The sequence below is a fragment of the Neofelis nebulosa genome, chromosome 3, assembly GCF_028018385.1.
Source record: "Neofelis nebulosa isolate mNeoNeb1 chromosome 3, mNeoNeb1.pri, whole genome shotgun sequence".
Lineage (NCBI taxonomy): Eukaryota > Metazoa > Chordata > Mammalia > Carnivora > Felidae > Neofelis > Neofelis nebulosa.
In genome coordinates, this window is record NC_080784.1 from 86549942 (window position 1) to 86570349 (window position 20408).

At 43.7% G+C, this 20408-nt stretch overlaps 1 protein-coding gene and 1 long non-coding RNA gene across 4 annotated transcripts in view; one reads left to right on the forward strand and one right to left on the reverse strand.

The window, feature by feature from the left end:
- The window catches only part of LOC131507043 (uncharacterized), a 50387-nt gene extending 39245 nt beyond the window's left edge, over nucleotides 1-11142 (reverse strand). Inside the window, exon 1 of the long non-coding RNA XR_009259284.1 lies at nucleotides 11040-11142. This is a non-coding gene — a long non-coding RNA (uncharacterized LOC131507043). The remainder of the gene's footprint in view (nucleotides 1-11039) is intronic.
- Nucleotides 11143-11262: 120 nt separating this feature from the next.
- RNF150 (ring finger protein 150) overlaps nucleotides 11263-20408 on the forward strand; it is a 291172-nt gene continuing 282026 nt past the window's right edge. For all 3 annotated transcript variants that reach the window (XM_058721310.1, XM_058721308.1, XM_058721309.1), the window contains exon 1: nucleotides 11263-11752. In XM_058721310.1, coding sequence (XP_058577293.1) covers nucleotides 11263-11752 — 490 coding nt within the window. The remainder of the gene's footprint in view (nucleotides 11753-20408) is intronic.

The window sequence follows — 20408 nt, forward strand, 5'->3', positions numbered from 1 at the left end:
AAAGATGAGATACCTACAAATGGAAGGAAATAGATTCCCTAAATAGAGTACAAAATGAAGAAAAGGGGCCACAGCAACATTTGACTCTTAGGTGCAGAGTCCTAGGGCCCCCCAACATTTACATATTAAACTGAGAAGCCAAATAGTACTGAGGAAATCAAAAGAGAAGAGTGTCCCAAGCAGAAGGCTGTGGTTGACCATGGCAAGTGTTGCTGAGGTTACATAAGGTGAGGACAGAAATGTTTCCATTGGATTTGGCAAAACGGTGTCTTTGGAGACCAGACTTTTCAGTGAGTGGCTGAGCAGAAGACAGAATAGAGTGGGTAGAGGACGGAATGGGGTGACAGTTACTATTGCCATTGCTTCTGAAAAGTTCTGCTATGAAAAGAGAGAGGAAATGAGGTAGTAGCTGGGGGAGCAGGAAAAGTTTTTTGCTTTCATTTTGTTTTTTTTTTTGAGAGAGAGAGAGAGAGAGAGAGTGAGTGTGTCAGCAAGGGAGAGGAGAGAGAGAGAGAGAGAGAGAGAGAGAGAGAGAGAGAGAGAGAGAGAGAGAGAATCTTAAGCAGGCTCCACACTCAGCACATAGCCCAACTTGGGGCTCGATCCCACAACCTTGGGATCATGACCTGAGCCAAAACGAAGAGTTGGATGCTCAACCGACTGAGTCACCCAGGCGCCCCAGTAGGAAAGTGTTTTAGGTGATATTTGAGCATGTTTATGTGCTTATACTCCAGTTAAAATGAATTGATTAATAATGTGGGAGAGGAAGGGGATAATTCTGAAAGCCAAGTCCTAGAGAAGGCAAGAGGGAATATAAAGTTAATCAGCTCAGTAGTGACATCTCTGATAATAAATGATAATAGCAGACGTGAGTGGGAACTCTCCTTGACTCCCGTCACCCCAGTGCTCTCCATGGTGTAACTGGATGAACTGGCTGGCCATGCTGGTGTCACCTTCCTCGAAGTTTCATTCCCACCATACTCAAAGAGGAAATCATTTCCAAAGACAGAAGGCCTCTTCTTTTGTCAAGAGCACTGAACAGCTAGAAATTCCAAGTAAGTTCTTGGGATCCATTTGGAGACCCTAATAGAGTCAAGCCTAAACAGCAACAATAACAGGAAAGGAAATACGTCGTATGCAACCTGTTTAAGAGAATCATTAAATCCACAGAAAGGGAGAGTTGGAAAGGTCTGTAGAAATCGTCAGTTCTGACACCCTCTTTTTGTAGAAGAGAAAAGAGACTCTGAAGGGATTGTCTCAGCTGTCACGTTAGTCACTGGTAGCACTGTGGCAAGAACTCAGCCTGGATAACATACATAACAACAGGCAGAGGGCCCGCTTATGAGGGAAAATACACAAACGTTATTTTCTATCCCTTGTTCCTTTTTGGTGTCCTCACTTTGTGGCGGAAGAATCAGTCAGTGGAAATACATGAATGCTGTCGTCTTGGGAGGGGTCTCTATTACTACAGCTCAATGGGTGTTTAGGAATTATTATCAAGAGGAAAGTATGCCCAAATGAGTGATTAGTCGTCTGGCAGACTTGACCTAAATAGCAAATTAGGCACCGAGCTGGGATTAAGACCTGACACCAGTGCCCTTCAGGCCTAAGTCTGTCTCCCTCAATTGTGCCAGTTGCTGTTCACCCACCCAGTGGCAATGGGCTTCATCAGAAAAGGGAAACTATTTATAAAAGCATCCCTCCAAACAGCCAAATAGAAAGGGCAGGAAAAGGCCTGGATTCTTTCCCCTTCAATAATTCTGACAAAGTATCATTGAAAGCTGTTTGTGTCTAACAGCAGTCACGGTCGGTCAGCATGCAATGTTCTGAATGTCTTTCTTGTCCTGTAGATACATCCTCTCCCATCCAGCTTTCTGGTGAAAGAGGGTGAGATGATCTTTAAAAGCACAGAAATAGAAATGAAGCCAGTTTTGGAAAATGTCCCCAATGAAACATAATCACTTGGAAAAAAATTAATAACCATATGAAAAAATAATATGAAAAAGAAAAAAAGAAACAGATGTATTGTGGTGAAAAAGTTTTCTGTTGGTTTTGGCTCAAGTCCCAAGTGAATTTTTTCTAGGCTGACTCTAGTCACTCAAAAAATTTCATGCCATAAAATTGTTTGGAAGGGTTCTGCTTAATGAGAAGGGCAAAGAAGCCCAAATTAAAAGTCAGAATTATATCAAAGACTGAAATAAGAGGAACTCATTTGATAATTCAAAGGAGCAAAAAGAAAAAAGGTTATTTTTAGCAAAGTTTGCTATTGTTCTGAAATTTGAGAAATTGGTAAGGGAACAAAGAGCAAAGAAATGAGTATTGTTAGTTTCCTGCACACTCTCCAAGAAGCTTTTCCGTAACCTTGCGTTTCCATCTGCAGCACTTGTAGCAGAAGTGACTGGGATTGCTGGATTCTGGAAGTTCTCCCGCTTTGCCTGTGTAGCTAGTACATGGTCTCAAAGAAGCAGGACAGCCCATCATCAGTAGGTGGTAAGCTGGCTGTGGATGGAGGTAAAAGTGAACACAGGCTGGCTGGAGTGAACAAAGAAATTAGCCAGAGGCAGAAGAAGCGGAGTTACAAAATGGAGTCAAGTTAATGATCAGGATGGTGAATATCTAACACAAAGAGAAAACCAAGGGCAGTAGTATAGCTTCTAAGCCCATAGTCTCTGGTCAGACTTCTGGTAATAAAATCCCCACTCCTGCACTTGCTGGTTGCATATCCTCAGGCAGGTTACTCCACTGCTTTGAGTTTCTGTTCCCTCATTTATGTAATGGGACCGATGATACCTACCTCATAGAGTCATCGCAATAATTAAATAAGAGTCTTCGTAAAATGCTTAGAATAAATAGCACCTACTATTGGTGGGAATGCAAACTGGTTCAGCCACTCTGGAGAAGAGTATGGAGGTTCCTCAAAAAATTAAACACAGGACTACCCTATCATCCAGCAATTGTACTACTAGGTATTTACCGAAAGTATACAAAAATACAGTTTTGAAGGGCTACATGCACCCCGATGTTTATGGCAGCATTAACAATAGACAAACTATTGAGAGAGCCCAAATATCCATCAGGTGATGGAAGGATAAAGAAGAGGTGGTGCGCGCGCGCACCACACACACACACACACACACACACACACACACACACACACACACACTGGAATATTACTCAGCCATCAAAAGCATGCAATCTTGCCATTTTCAATAACATGGATGAAGCTAGAATGTATTATGCTAAGTGAAATAAGTCAGTCAGAGAAACACAAGTACCATATGATTGCACTCATATGTGGCATTTAAGAAACAAAACAGATGAGGGGCACTGAGGTAGTTCAGTCGGTAAAGCATCTGACTTTGGCTCAGGTCCTGATCTCATGGTTCATGAGTTCAAACCCCATGTTGGGCTCTGTGCTGACAGCTCAGAGCCTGGAGCCTCCTTCAGATTCTGTGTCTCCCTCTCCCTCTGCCCCTCCCCAGCTTGCACTCTGTCTCTCAAAAATAAACATTACAAAAAAATTTTTTTAAAGAAACAAAACAGATGAACACATGGGAAGGGGGGAAAAAGAGTAGGGAGGGAAACAAACCATAAGAGACTCTTAACAACAAAGAACAAACTGAGGGTTGATGGAGGGATCTGGGTGGGGGATGGGCTAGATGGATGATGGGTAGTAAGGAGGGCACTTGGTATGAGCATTGGGTAATGTATGTAAGTGATAAACCACTGGGTTCTACTCCTGAAACCAATATGTCAGTGTATGTTAACCAGCTAGAATTTAAAGTTAAAAAAAGGAAAGAAGGGGCGCCTGGGTGGCTCAGTCGGTTAAACGTCCGACTTCAGCTCAGGTCACGATCTCGCGGTCCGTGAGTTTGAGCCCCGCGTCGGGCTCTGGGCTGATGGCTCAGAGCCTGGAGCCTGCTTCCGATTCTGTGTCTCCCTCTCTCTCTGCTCCTCCCACGTTCATGCTCTGTCTCTCTCTGTCTCAAAAATAAATAAAACGTTAAAAAAAAATTAAAAAAAATAAATAAAAGAAAGAAAAGAAATAGTGCCTAAATATATATATTAAGTGCTCAAAAATTGCAACTCTTCATTACTATGTATTATTTAACACATGTATTGATGATTACTATCATCAGACATTTCAGCAGATGCTTGGAATATGAGCAGGAGTAGGGTGTCCTGCATGGACCATCCACACAAGCCCAGTTCTTGGTAAAATTCTCTCTGCTAACTGTGATACTCAATCAACCTGGTTCATTCCTCCCTGCATGTTTTCATTTCTATGTAGTTTTTTTTTTTTTTGCTCTCACCTCTCACTGAATTTTTCTTACACGTCTGTTTAAATAATTACCACATTATACCTTCACAATTCCCTTGGATGATAATGTCTGTCACCAAAATTAGATTCTGAACTCCTTGAAAGGGGTCCCCTGTCGCATTCCTCTTAGCCTCCAGCACAGGAACTAACACAAGCTAGGTGACTGCATATACATAAACGAATACATTGACTTTCTTTACATTTTTCTGGACATTAAAATTTCTAGATTCTCGTTCCCTTCTATTCCTCTTGTCTTGACCTGTCCTGGAGTCTCTCTCACTCTTCTATATGCCCAATATTCATTGCCCTTTAGACTCTTCTTCCAGGGCTGCCTGGTGGCTCAGTCAGTTGAGCATCCGACTTCGGCTCAGGTCATGGTCTTGCAGTTTGTGACCTTGAGCCCCACATTGAGCTCTGTGCTGTCAGTGCAGAGCCCACATTGGATCCTCTGTCTGCTCTCTCTACTGCTCCCCATCTCTCTATCTCTCTCTCTCAAAAATAAGTAAATATTAACACACGCACACAAAATAATCTTCTAGCAGGTCTTGGAGGAGGTGTAATCACTCCAGTATCAAAGAGAAAATTGTGTCTCAGCACAGTAAAATTGCCCATGTGGCAGGATTGAGATCCTCATCCTGGTTTGCCTGGCACCAAATCTCCCATTCTTCCACTCCAGCACATTGGCCTGAACAAACATGGAAGATGGAGAAGAGGAAAATATCTTTAGGACAGAACATATGAAACGCAGTAACACAGGATGTTTCTGCATAAAATATCAATTTAAAAAATTATGCCAGCCCTTACACAAAAGGGCATGTGAATCCCCTATTATATTTTGAGGATTCTTCCCCTTTCACATTCCTGTGGGATATATTTTTGGAGGGTTTTCCTCCTTTTCAGTCACAGGAATAGTTATTTAGGAACTTACTGTGAAAAAAAGGACCTATACTGAGAAACTGAATGGGCACCAATTTCCTAAAATTATAATCAGTGTAAAATTAAAAGGACAATATGGCTCAAACCCTGTATATTCAATCTTTTCCACATGAAACTTGTATTAAACTATTAAAATATGTACATGTAAGAGGAACTGTATTTTCAAACGTTTGCATTCAGTTTTTTTAAAAGTCTGTGGTAGATTGGGGCACCTGGTTCGGCTCAGGTCATGATCTCACAGTTTTTGGGTTCAAACCCCACATCGGGCTTTGGGCTGACAGCATGGAGCCTGCTAGAGATCCTCTCTCCCTCTCTCTGCCCCTCCCTCACTCATGCAGGCACTCTCTTTCCCTCTTTCAAAAAGAAATACATACTAAGAAATAAAAAATAAATATCTACAGTAGAGGGATGGCTGGCTGGCTCAGTCACTAGAGCATGTGGCTCAATCTTGGGGTTGTGAGTTCAAGCCCCATGTTGAGGGTAGAGATTACTTGAAAAATTAAAAAAAAAATTAAAAAGTCTATGGTAGGGGCACCTGGGTGGCTCAGTCAGTTAAGCATTTGACTTCAGCTCAGGTCATGGTCTCATGGTCCATGAGTTCAAGTCCTGTGGCGGGCTCTGTGCTGACAGCTCAGAGCCTGAAGCCTGCTTTGGATTCTGTCTTCCTCTTTCTCTGCCCCCGCCCCTTTGCACTCTGTCTAACTCAAAAATAAATAAACAGAAAAAAAAATTTTTTAAGTCTATGGTAGAATTTCTTTTGAACACACAGTGCACATTAACGGCGAGATGCAAAAGCAATGTCAAGGCTGAATGCTCTGTAAGGAAAGTCCTATTTGCTAACATTTGGAGAAATGGGGCACTGCCATTCTCTGCTGGGGCTACTCTTTGTTTCTGACTCAGACACATACATGTTTCATGCATTTAAGTCAGACCTACCTCCACCCTGGAGAAACTTATAAATTCTATTTGGCCTGGGCTGCTTGGCTGGAGGAAAGAGTCCCCCTTTAGGCTGGGACTCACCGCTAAACTGCCTTCTGGTGATATTTCAAAAACTATTTTAGGGAGCTCAGTTTACTCTGGGACACAGTATATGAAGAGAGGCCAATCTTTGGAATCGGAATTTAGCCATCCTGCGTGCGTCAATAACTTAAAAACTGTTCCTGTGCTTTGATCCAGCAATCTTCCTCCTGGGATTCTATGCTGAAGCAAATTATATGAAATTGCCATTTGGGTATCTCTAGGCACCTTGAACCTAACCTATTCAACACTCTTGATTCTGACCTCAACCAGCTCCTCTGACAACTTTTCTCATCTTAGAAAAAGACAACTCCATTCTGCCAGTTTATTTGGCTCCAAACTCTAGAGACCTTCTGAAATTATCTTTTTTTCATACCACATTTCAAATGCACCAGTGAATACTGTTTGTTCCATCTTCACAATATATTGAGGATCACTTCTCACCTTGTTCATTGCCACCTTCGTGGCACAAGTCACTATCCCCTGCTTCCTGAATTACTATTTATAGTGCGCCATACTTGCACCAACACAGCCAGAATGAACCTTTTAAAACATGTCAGACTATGCCATTTCCATGCTCAAAACTCGCCAAAGATTTTTCCTCCCATTCAGAATAAAATCCAAAGTGTTCTTACCCTGGACTACAAGGCCCCGTATGAGGGGCGCCCATCTCTCTGGCCTCATCTCCTTTTCTCTTTCTCTTACTCATCTCCAACCTCGGTGGTCTCCTTGCTCTTCTTCAAGCACAGCAAATACAATCTGGCCTCAAGGCCCTTGTGTTCGTGCTTTCTTCTTCCTGGTACAACCAGTCTCCCAAATAGATACATGGATTCCTTACTTTGAGGATTCTGTTCAAAGGTCATGGCATCACAGCAGCTGATCCTGATGTAAAATAGCACCTTATATAAAACAGGTCACCATTTCTCACTGCTGCCATTTTTTCTATAGCATTTGTTACTACCTGCCATAACCTAAAATTGAAAGAATTTGTTTCTTCCATCCCAGAATAAACAAAAGCAAAAAACTTACTTGCTTTATTCCCTAGTGTACTCCCAGCTCAGTGTGTCAAGTAATGCTTCTGGAAGGAAGGAAGGGCTGTGCAGGAGGAGAAACCTTAGCACAAAGCTGGAAACTGATTACTCCCCCTAAAAAAGTGGACTTTCGACTTTTTATTTTATCATTAACTGGGTTCTAGCTTCTCTACAATAGCGGCTGTGGAAACCAAGATCTTATAGACAGATTATCATTACTTTTTGGTGGTTTTTTTTGTTTGTTTTTTTTGAACCTTATAAGAGCAAGTTGCAGACAGAATGCCTCATCACTACTAAATACTTCACAGTACATGTGCTCCTACAAGGACCTTCTTCTCCAAGCTATAATATACTCATCCAAATCGGGTAATCAGCATTGATAAGACACTGCCATCCAGCCCACAGGTCTCATTCAATTTTTGCCCAACTGTTTCTTTTTCCTTTATGGTCCAGGAGCCAATCCAGGATCATTTGTTGCATTTAGTTGTCATGTCTCTTGAGTCTCTTTCAATTTGGATCGATTAGTTCTTCTTTCTGTCTCTCATAAGCTCAAGAGTTTTAAAGAATGCAGACATTTCCCCTTATGGGATGCCTCTCAGCCTGGGTCCACCCAGTGTTTGCCCATGTTCAGATACAGGCCATATGCTGTTGGCAAGACATGTGACAGAAATGATGCTGTGCTCTTTTCAGCACAGCACACAGGGAGCCACGTGGTATAACTCATTCCGCGACTGGTGATGCTCATTTTGTTCACCTGGTCAATCTGGTGTTTTCCAGGGTTCTCTTCAAAAAATTCATGATTTCCCCCTTGTAATCAATCCATATTTTTTCAGAAGATACTTCAGGACTAGGCTAACATCCTGCTGTACGTAAACATCCACCCACCACTCTGAGCATCCATTGAAGACTCTAGACTCGGGTGGCTCAGTCAGTTAAGCACCCGGTTTTGGCTCAGGTCATGATCTCATGGTTTGTGAGTTGGAACTCTGCGTCTGGCTCTGTGCTGACAGCTCAGAGCCTGGAGCCTGCTTCAGATTCTGTGTCTCCCTCTTTCTCTGCCCCTCCCTTACTCGCACTTTGTCTCTGTCTCTCAAAAATAAATAAACATTAAAAAAACAAACTCCAGACTAAATTAATCAACACTACTGAATGGTGACTTTCAATTTTCATCAATCTTAATAGCTCGAAGTCAGCCATAAGGAAGAGCTGTCTCTTCTCCCCGTATATTTATTTATTCTATCAATATTTATTGATTAATTTATATTAACACAGATTCATAGATTCCTGTTTTATCCAGCAGGTTATAATCAGTTACTATCATTCTTTATTTTGACACTCAAATTGTCCCAGATTTGGCCAGTGGGAGCTCCATCCAGCTGGCTCATATGTCCTCTTGGCATGTTCCCATCATGCTTTGAGCACTGCCCTGTAAGAGTTCCAGACTTACTCTGGACTTTCCCAGCTCAAGCCCTGGTTCCTTTTACTGGAGGAAACCAAGATCTGTTGGCCACTTGATGTAACCACTGCTTCTAGCTTCTGAATGAAGAGAGCTATGGTGTATATGTGTGTGATTTCACACCTACTTTTAATCTAATCCAATGCCTCAGGGTTCTTCAGAGTTTCCTTTCTTTCCAGATTTGTAAAATTTTTTCCAACACTAAGAAACCTGTCTCCCATTATATTCAATATTTTACTTATTTGCCCACTGCTCCTGTAATTAATCAATTTCCCAGCCAGGATGCTGCCTCCTTGACCCTGTCATCTCTTCAGGTTCTAACTTTTCTAAGAGAAAGAAAGGATAAGCCGTAGTCATGCATTCTTAACGATACAGATTCTCCAAGTGTTGTGGCTGGAGAAAAACTGCTAAGAGATAAAAAGGTTTGGGGAACCACCTTGGTTTGCTAAGGCATCTGTACAGAAACTAGCTGGGAGTTTTCAGCCAATGGACTGTTCCCTCAGATCTCTGGTGGTTCAGGGACCAACAGCCAGGCAATCTCCATGCCTGCCTCCTTGGCATTAGGTACTATAAAAAGCACTGTCCCAATTGCCTAGAATCCTATTTTCTAAAACGAGCAAGTCAGGAAAACACACAAAACCAGCACATCAAATACCATAGAGACAAATTCGTCTAAGTAGATCTCCTTGTGCCTGCTTCTAATTTGGTATAGCTGGGGCTCCTTGCTCTCCCAAACAGCCACCAGCTGTTTGTACTGCTTCTGGGAAAAGAGAAGTTGTGCTGGGGGACTGTTATTAACAGAAAGCTGTAAACATGCTAAGGTCTTACGGAAAAGGTGGACGTTGGTTTTTATCACTGAGTCCTGAGTTCTCTGAAAGAACTCCAGGTGGGACGTTTAATGCGAGTGACTGAGAACCATAACATACATTATGTAGTTTTCTACGGCAGGTACCTCAAGTCAAGGAAACTGTTAAAGTAGAACAACCATCCGAACACTGAAATGATAAGGGGCTGTGCTGTGTCAATTTTGAGAACATTCTTCTAAAGGGGCTGTGGTCTCCCCCGACTAGTTGTGATCTCTACATATACCTGGAGAACACACCATAAATAATAATAACCTAAAGAAACTTTCCTTGCCTGCTGACTTTGTTAGTCCTCTGCTACCAGTCACGACAACCCAAATAACCACAGTGGAGAAATAGCTCACCCAGTTTCTTATACAGAAAACACCCGTTCTATAAGAAAACGTGTCACCTGTTTGCTTCCAGGTGGGAGGAAAGAAACACTTGCCTTTACTCCAATAGAGTGGTCCCTAGACCAGCAGCATTGGCCTCCCCCGGCAACTTGTCAGAAAGGTGTATTCTGGAGCCCTAACCCAGATTTAGTGAATCGAAAATTCCGTGGCAGGGCCCATCAGTCTCCGTTTCAACAGGCCCCACGTGATGCTGATACACACTTCTATTTGGTAGTCACGGCCCTAGGATAGCCCCGGTGTGATGTTGTTAAGTCCTCGCTACCAACTTGCCCTACCCTTTAGACCTAGGATGGATAATTAGGGAGCTCACTTAGGCTCTTTCTGCAAACGCTAAGGCTGTTTACGAGAGGCGCCTTCTTTGGCTATACTTAACGCGCAGGAAGTCGTTCCTGTACTCAAACGTCAAGGGGTCGCTTCCCCCTTTGCCTCCACCTGGACCAAATCAAAGATCGCGTTGAATTTGAGACCCGGCAGGGGTCGCTGCTGCCCATCAAGAGAGACCGAGGGAGCGTGGCAAGCGGAGCCCAGAATCTTTGACATCACACTAAGCTCCTCCTTGCACGCACACATTATACACACACACAAACATATACAGACACACACACAGACCGCGTTCTCCCCTCTGTCCTCTCTCCCACTGCCCCCAGGTTCCCCTCCACCGGCAAGTGTGTCCCCGGTGTGGCCGCCCGGCGGAGCGAGGAGAGCAGCGCCCACAGCTCGAGGGACCCGGCACGCGGCAGAAAGCGACCGCCGAGCCGGCAGCGGGATCCGCTCGCCCGAGCGCTCAGCGGCGGCGGCCGGGACACCCTCGGCAGCACCCCGGGCTTTGAGGAGCCGCGCCCGCCCCCGCCGGGGCCCGAGCGCGCGGAGCCGCCTCCCCGCACGCTCTTGGGGCCCCTGCCACCCCTATGAGAGAAGCAGAAGCCGGGCCAAGGAGCTGGACACTCGGCAGCTGGACTCCTCCGCAAGCCCAAGCGCCTCCTCCACCCGCGCCCCTCCAGCACCCGTGAAGCGAAATGCTACCGCCAAGCTCCAGCTGAAAGGGGAAGGGGCCGGCGCCATCCCCGCGCTCGGAATCCGGCCCCCGAGGCGGCTGTGCGTCCCGGCCGCGGGCCCGCGGGCCCGGGAGTGAGGAGGAGGAGGAGGAGGAGGAGAGGCCGCCGGCCCGGCTTTGGCCGGGGCCGGGGAGGAGGGACGGGGCGGGGGGAGGGCGCGGGGGGCGGGGAGGGGGCCCCGGCGGATAAAGATGGCAATGTCTCTCATCCAAGCGTGCCGCAGTCTGGCTCTCTCAACATGGCTGCTTTCCTTTTGTTTCGTGCATCTGCTCTGCCTGGACTTTACCGTGGCTGAGAAGGAGGAATGGTACACCGCCTTCGTGAACATCACCTACGCGGAGCCCGCGCCGGACCCCGGGCCCGGAGTGGCGGGCGGCGGCGGCGGCGGCACCGAGCTGCACACCGAGAAGACTGAGTGCGGGCGCTACGGGGAGCACTCGCCCAAGCAGGACGCGCGCGGGGAGGTGGTCATGGCTAGCTCGGCCCACGACCGCCTCGCCTGCGACCCCAACACCAAGTTCGCCGCCCCGGCCCACGGCAAGAACTGGATAGCCCTCATCCCCAAGGGCAACTGCACGTACAAGGATAAGATCCGGAACGCCTTCCTGCAGAACGCGTCCGCGGTGGTCATCTTTAACGTGGGCTCCAACACCAACGAGACCATCACCATGTCCCATGCAGGTAAGTGGCCCGGGCGGGTGCGCGGCGGACGCCGGCGGGGGGGAGGGGAGCCCCAGGGGATGGAGGCTCCGAGAAGGATCCAGCGCCCGCCTTCTAGCGCCTTTCTGGGAGGTCTGCGCGGAAGACGCATCTCTGTTCCCCGGACCTATTAAGTTTTGCTTTGCGTTACTTCGAGGGGGTTTACAAAGAAGGGAGGACTAATCGGATCGCGGGGGAAGGAGGACCAAGACCGGAGAGTGTGTTCGGATTAGACAAGTGTCGGACGTGGGTTAGCTGAGGTGGGCTAACTTCCGAGAAGGATCTGGAAGGTGAAGTTTGGGGGCAGGGCTCACGTATTGTCCTCAGTTGTGGACCTGCCCCGCACCTGTTTGGAACCAGCAGATCTGATAACTCAGCTCTGCACCCGTGTGTGCATCAGGTATACTACTGATGCAGGCGTTTCTGTGTCAGGCGGTGGGTAGGGTTACTGGTGCTGGCAGCTCACCGCCGCTAACTTGCTCCTTCAAGTCAGGTTTCAGCTCTGGGAGATTAAGAGTTTCCCCCCTGCTGGGTTGACGTACATCAGAAATAATAATAAAAGTCCTGTGCTCTGTGGCAGTCGGAGAAGCTGACAGGGAGACACGATGGTAAATAATCCTCAACCTGCCAAGAAGAGCATGGTGGCCATAAAGTTATGCCTACTTTTCCAGTATTTCATTATCCTTTGCCTGAGTGGGAGGTTAAATATGCTGAAGGTTTTCTTTCCGGCAAGAATGAGGCGATTTCAGGGTAGAAAGAATAAGCTTTTCTTAATGATTGCAGGGTGCCAGGGCTAGAAATAGATTACTGCCCCCAAACTCGTATTTATTTACCCTTAGGCCTGACATGCCAGTGCTTCCGAGGTAGGAACCAAAAGAAAAAAAAAAAGTCCTCTCCAGCCTTGTCAGCATAATCAGCTACTTTTAGCAGTCTGGCCTCCTTGAGTTGGGCCCTCCTTCCCCAGAGGGGTTCCTGGGCTGAGGCTGTGGCATCCCCAAGGAGGGGGAGGAAATAGAAATGACAGATGCATTTTCTGACAGTTGTCTAATCAAAAATGTCATTTTCTTTAAAAGCCAGGTTTTAATAAACAGTTATGCTACTGAAATGGAATACCAAGCTTTGGCTGTATTGTGGGGGGGGGGGGCGGTACATTCTTGGGGACAGGGTTTTATTCTGAGAGCTGTATTACCTGTTAATGAAGTATAGAATTGGTCTGTCCCTGGTAATCAACACCAGCTGTCTTCAACAAGGAACTTGTCAACCTTAACACAAACAGGTGGAGTGGGGAAAGTTCAGTGCTTTTAACACATAGGCCAGAAAATGCAGTCCCTTAATTAATGAAGAGGAGAGGCAGTTCACTTTTTAGAAAAGCTATGATAGAGCATTTGGGAGCAATTGATATGTTTTCTTGAGCTCAACAGTTTTGTAGTGGAACAGATTGTACCCCAACATTGAGTCCTAGGAGCACTACTTAAGCTTTATGATATTCAGGGATTTGGAGGACTATGGAAGATCACTTTAGGTCACATAAAGTATCTTTAAGTAAACATTTAATATTTAAACCTTGATTTGAGGGGTTGTGAGGAGGGTTTTGTTGTTGTTGTTGTTGTTGTTGTTGTTCTGTAAATTCCAAAAAGATTGTTAGCTAATTTTCGGGGTTCTTTAAATGTTTCTCTATGCATATGCATGAAATGTTAAACTTGGCTTCTTTGAACAGAAAGAGGCATCATTTGTTCCTGTCTAAAAAGGTTTTCCAGAACTGCCAACACATTGGATCAATTGATGACTTGCCTGTTCTTAAAGAAAGCTGATTTTCCATACAAATGATGCTTAGTGGGGACATAAGCATAAACATAGTGGGAATAAAGGGTTTAGTAATAGTTTGAAAGTTAAAGGCTAGAAAATGTAAACAAAATTCTCTAGTTTCATTATGCTGTTTCCAAAAATGTGTTAACACTGTATTTGCTAATAGCTATGAAACTTCTATATTATCATTTGACATATTGCCACATGAGGAGACACTTCAGTCAGAGATTGCATTGATTTTTGCTAAAGTCTCATTATAAGGAGATACATGACTGTGCAGCTTGGCAAACCCTTCACTTTACTCTTAAATATGTTTCCTGAGTTTCAAACGCTGAGATGCCATCACTGATCTGTCTGTCCCTGTCTTTCCCTCAGCTCCAGAACTTGAAGGCTTTACTTTTTTCTAGTTAAGTTGGAGTCCTATTTCTAAATTCATCTTAGGAAATGGTATGCATTTTAGATGTGCATCCGTCTTCCTAAGGATCCAGAGGATCCTTACATTTGTAAACTTTTAAATTCAGAGTCTCCAAAAAGCTAACATCAGACTTTGCATGATTTTTTTTTTTTTAATCTCACCTCTCCTCTAAATCCTTTATTTTTGGAACTGCTAACTTTAGGTGAGAAAGTCAGAATTTAGTTACACCACCTATCATGTAATATGTATGCATTTGGAGTGACATGATCCCGACATACCCACTGTCTTGAAATTCAGTTAAATAGTCAGTTACCCTTTCCATATAAACTTCTTTCTGATTTTTTTTTTCTTTTCTTGCTGAAATAATTTTGGGTTTCTGCCACTTCTGCAATTATGGTTTCTCATTCACAAAGACACAGATTCTCCTTGAATACACTAGTACTTTTACTGTGTAACTGGTTTTTGCAAATCTTTTTGAAAAATATGACTGCTTTATTGAGAAAGAATTCATTTACAATTCGCACATTTAAAGTATGCAATTTAATGGCTTTTACTCTGCTGAGAGTTGTACAACCCTCACCACTAATTCCAAAAAGAAACCCTGTGTGCATTAGCAGTTACTCCTCTTTCCTCTCCAGACCCCCAGCCTTAGGCAATGACTAATCTACTTTCTGTATATTTGCCTATACTGGATATTTCCTTTACAGATGGGACCATGCTTACATCTGTAGCTGGCACATAGAAGTCAATAAATATTAACCCTTAGAAGCACTGTATACACTGATACGCTTATCCATAAACTGGATCAAAAGAACTCTAGGCTGCACTGAGGCCATAGCGGCCCTGGGGAAGAGCTCTTTATTGACCCTCCCATGCTTTGAAGACCAGAGCAGTTGTGCTGGTTCCTGTCTGGCTTCTGGGATTTGAGACAGAGTGTTCTACCTCCCTCTGTTGGTTGTTGAACATTTAAGGATTCTCCTGTTGCATTTGTGCTTTGTCTTGGCTTAAATTGTAATCTCATCCTAGCAGGGACCTGTATGGTCAACAGGGTAGATCTATGTGTATGGAGACAGTTTGTGACTGGGTTGTGACATTGTAGGAATGATTCATTTTTTTTTTTTCCTTTCTTAAGAGCATGTATTTACTGTCTTTGTCCTTTGCTAGTGTGCAGACAGAGGGAAATGAGAAAACTAAACATCTATCTGAATGGAAGAACTTTTGAGGGACTTGGTCCCTAATAGTACTTAGAGATGGAGGAATGGAAAAGGTGCTTAAGCTGGTTAGAGGGTAAGCTCAGCTTGGTGAGGAGGAGCCCAGGATGAGATCTATCCCATGTATTCTAGCACTTGTCCAATGTGGGATGAGAAAACAGGAGGTTTACTGACACTTTCTTGTGTCGGTGTGTGCTAAGAGTTTTATTTTTTAATTTGTTTTTAATGTTTATTTTCGAGAGAGCACAAGCAGGGGAGGGGCAGAAAGAGAGGGAGACAGAGGATCCTAAGTTGACTCTGTGCTGACAGCGGCGAGCCTGATGTGGGTCTTGAACTCACAAACCACAAGATCATGACCCCAGCCGAAGTCCGCTGCTCAACTGACCAAGCCACTCAGACACCCCTAAGAGTTTTAATTCATGGGTTCTTGCTACATTTGTGGCCGTTATTTTAATTGGTAAAGTCTACCTTTGCCTTAACCTCTTTAAAGGAACTAGCTGCTATAATTACTTTTTTATGGGACTCATAATTTTCTAGAATGTGTTTTACATTTTCCTTTAATTGGTATGTTTGCATTGACTCTTTTCTTTAGTATATTGTGGTTCTCTCTTTGAGAAGTGATAATATTATCGCTTCTCGGCCTTTTGGCTAAGATCAAGTGAGAAGTGATAATATTGGCCATGTAGTGCCTATTTTGTGTCAGGCATGTCGTAGGAACCTTATGTGTATTAGCTCATTTAATTCTTACAACAACGCTTAGATGGGTACTATTATTACCCTGATGTACTGAGACCTAGAGGAACTGAGGACCTAGATACGAGAGGTAACTTGGCCATGAAGGTGGCAGGTGGTGGAACCAGGCTTGCAAACCTGAGTAGTCTGTCTCCCAAGTCTGTGCTTGGAACTACTGCTCTGTATTCTCTCTCAATTTGAAAGGATACTGTAAAAACTATGATTTAATGCATACAGGAAATGATCTAAAGTGAGTTCTTCAGAATACTCTAACAAGTCTATAGGCTGAATGCCCTGTTGACTCACACACTGGATTTTTGTGATGGGATAGACGGGACCTTCTGCTTAGGGCTCTCCTCCTCCAGATATCCCTCTGAGTGGGGCGCCTGGGTGGCGCAGTCGGTTAAGCGTCCGACTTCAGCCAGGTCACGATCTCGCAGTCCGTGAGTTCGAGCCCCGCGTCAGGCTCTGGGCTGGTGGCTCGGAGCCTGGAGCCTGTTTCCGATTCTGTGTCTCCCTCTCTCTCTGCCCCTCCCCCGTTCATGCTCTGTCTCTCTCTGTCCCAAAAATAAATAAAAAAATAAATAAATAAAAAATAAAGATATCCCTCTGAGTAACTGGCTTTGGGTCAGTCACTTTTTCTATTCTGGACCTCCGTTTTCTCTCTCTGTAAAATGAGAGGTTTGGATTAGTTGATATCTAAGAGCTGTTTGAACTCCATAATTCCTTATATATTCAGAAATCAAGCTGTTTCTACTAAAATCCAGATTTCTGCCTTTTCTTCATCACAAAAACTGACCGCAGGGACCCGTGTCCCACATGGCAACAGGCAGCTGGAGCAGAGAGTGGCTGGCCATTGATATGGGCAGTGTGCTGGTTAGTTGGCCCGGCCCCATCTCTTATGGTCTGGCTCCTGGCCTGTGCCACTTATTTTGCCCCTGCCTCAAGCCCAAGGCCATTGTATTTGGGGCCCCAGCTTTATGGAGTCAAATCAGGGTCAGTGAGAAATTACAGAAAGCCGACTTTTTCTAGTAAAGGGAAGTGTTCACAAGGATAGAAGAACCGTTCATAAAGGGGAGAGGCTTCCTTGGGAGGTGAAGCTTTCTCTTGTGTTCAGATTGAAACTGAACGAGGGTGCTGTGGAGTTGCTGAGTGCGAGAGTCACGCACAGGCTTCCACTGGGTGATGCCTTAAGGGTCTTCTGGAGCCCAAGCACTCATGATTCTCTATCATTTGGATATTTAAGAAACCCTTGAGCCTCAGTTTTCCACTTAGCTTTTCTGTATGCGTCTTAAGAGAAAAATATCATTTATGCTTGGTCTTAATCTCCTGGGCCAAACCATCTCACCCTCCCCATTTAGTATTTATATACTTATTTATTCGGCACTAAACTACCTCTTCACTGGTCTCTCTAGTGGCAGCCAGACATCCAAGAGCCAGGAATTCCAGACTCTGTTATTAAAAGCCATAATTCAGTGTCAGAGTTAGATAACATTCTTGGCAGTGTAACCTAATATGGCCTGGGCATTTCAAGAGACCGTATGACTTGTTTACTAGTTTGGGTCATAGAAAGACCAATCTGGGCGATTTGGAAGGAATCTTACCTTCTACCCTTCCAGCCTTTTGTAAGAATTCCATCCTTCTCTCTCCTGATGTCTCTGTTCTTAAAAGTCCCCAGGCTTCTCAAAAAGGAAGGAATTTATGACTGCAAAATCTGGAAAGATTTAGAAAGAACCTGGGACTTTTTAACTTCGCTTCCTAGTTTTATAGAAAGGAGGAATTATGCTTCTGATGGGATGTTAATTTGTCTAGGACCCAGCCTCCACTTTTGAAAAGGACATTAGCCGTTGTCATTGCATTTCTGGACCTAAAACTTAGTATATGTGAGGAATTTAATATCTTGATAGCCCCTGAAAGTCTTCAGTTTATCCCTAGGGGAGATGCTTTGCCTTGTATACACTCTAAAGAGGATCTTCACTTACTGCTGCGTGAGTTGAAGTGATGCTGGAATTCAGCGCAGTTGATCATGTAAATTGAGAGATGCTAAATTTGAGTTAAAATGAAATTCAAATCCTATTCAGATGATCTCCGCTTTTACGGATTTTGTTGGGAACATAAAACCCAGAGGAAAAAAGGCCGCCTTGTGCTGTGTGATTGTTCTCCACCAAGCTACAATTATGGTGGTTCTGTTCAATGGAAACCTTGTCTATAAGTATAATGTAAGTTTTTATTTTAAACTCTGAAGGATCATTCACTTGACAGTTCAACTGAAGTGTGGTTTACGGATTGGAGTCAAAGTATTTTATGATTATGTTTCTAGTCCTTATTTTTCTGTGACAGGAAGGTTGAATTTCTTTTACTTCAAAAGTTTTGGTGATAAATTGATTTCTGTAAGTATCTTAAAAATTTTTTGTCTATTCCATAATATATAAGTGGTATTTAGAAAAACTTTTTCAGTAGAAATAAGCATAATTTGTCATAAAGTTAAGGCTTATGCATTAGACTGTTAGCTTTTTTTGATATTAAATATGTGAATATTTCATAATATAGGTTAAAGATTTTTAGAAATAATTTTGTATTAAATATATGGCTCATGCATGTCCTTTCCCTTGGCAAAGATATATAATGAGTACATGGAATACATATTTTAGGTAAGATCCAGGAAATGTTTTTTAACCAGTTTGACCTGGTATTTCTCCATCATAAATGGCTTTTTACATAGTCCACTTAAGCATTACTGAAAAGGCAAAGATTTGAGATTTTCCCAAGAGCTGCCATGCACAAATGCCTTTTTTTTTCTGCTTTAATTTTTTCCTTTGGTCCCCCCTTTCCACAGAAGATATTCATGTGGCCATTCTGTAGCTATGAACTAACTAAACCTACATCTGGAATGTAATTACAGATGACCCAAAGAATAGTGGAATAGGATAGATGTTTTCTCCTTTATTTACCAGGAAGCTGCTGGAAATGTTTTTCCTCCCAGATACCCACCAGACTGGCTGCCTCTCTCAGATCCCTTCTCTAATGTGACCTCACCACGAAGGCACTCCCTAGCTACTCTATTTAAAGTAGCAGCACCCCTCCCCCACTCACCATCCTCCACACTCCCTACCTCTCTCTCTGCTTCATTTTACTTCTCATTAACATGTTTGTTGTCTGTCTCCTCCCCCGGAATATAAGACCCACAGGAAGCAGGGCTTTTAGACATCTTTTGTTCATCACAGAGTTCCCAAAGCCTAGAAGAGTCCCTGGTGCATGGAAAATGCTTAGTAAATATTGTTAAGATCTGTTAAATAACCCGGAGACTGGAAAGATGGACTGTGTCAATACATTGGTCTCTCATGTCATGAAGAAATATTCTGTGACACTAACATTTTTCTTAGCTTTTGACTTACATAAGGGAAGTCAGGGAGATTCTAATTTGATTCTCCCACTGAAATGTTTATCCTGCATGTAGAATGTGGCAGGAAGTAGGTGCCTGGTTCATGTCCTTGCTGTAAAGGGAAAAAAGACATAAGCAGAAGGGTCTCAAAAATAAGTTGCAAATACAATTCTGTACATGTGTTTCTTGTCCTGCTGTTTTAGAAAACACATATCTTTTTCTCTTCTTTTAAATGAGAGACATATGCCTTATAGAAAAACTTGAAAATATGGAACATTTAAAAAGAGGGAAGATAACAAAAACCACCCTTAACCCAACCACTTTTTTTTTTTTTTTTTTTCACTATGTGGATACATATTTACTTTTACCGAACTGGGGATATATTACGTGTTTTGTGGCTTTTTAAAATTTAAGGGTACATTTTGAAATTTCTTTGTTTCCACAATATTTCTATGATGATCCCACTTTCCCCCTATATAAACAATGCTACCGTAAACATCCTTGTGTACCTAAAAATGGGTGCATGTCCATGGTTACTTTCTTAGGTCAAGTTCCTGAATATGGGACTAATTAGTCAAAGGCTTCTCCTGTGTGGCTGTAAAGCAAGGTCTTTGGCAACCCATTTCGTGGTCTTTAGAGGTGTGCTCACTCACTAGTAGGCTCTGTTGAAGGAGAAAGAACCTCTGTCAATCATTGGAGCTACTAGTCTTGTAGCATAGCTTTTCTCCAAGCTAGACTAGTTTGGCAGCTGGGGCAAGACACCAAAGGTAGAGAATCAGAAGAAATGAAGCTTGGGTAATAGAGTCATCAGGATGGCAATTAGTGGAACCCCTCTGTTCCCTTACATTTATCTATGTCTTGCGGATGTGAAATGCAAATTGGAAAGTGTGTTTGGAGACGCAGGTTTCATTTGTGGTTCTACCTCACATTGGCTTTACCAATGGCAAGTCGCCTCCCCTCCCCGGCTCTCGTTTTCTTTCAGTTGAAAGTGAGGAGCAGGAGGCTCCTGGAGGGAGACTTGGTTTAGATCAGTGATTCTCCACTCTGGCTGCACATTAGAATCACCTGGGGAGTTTAAAAATTCTAGATGCT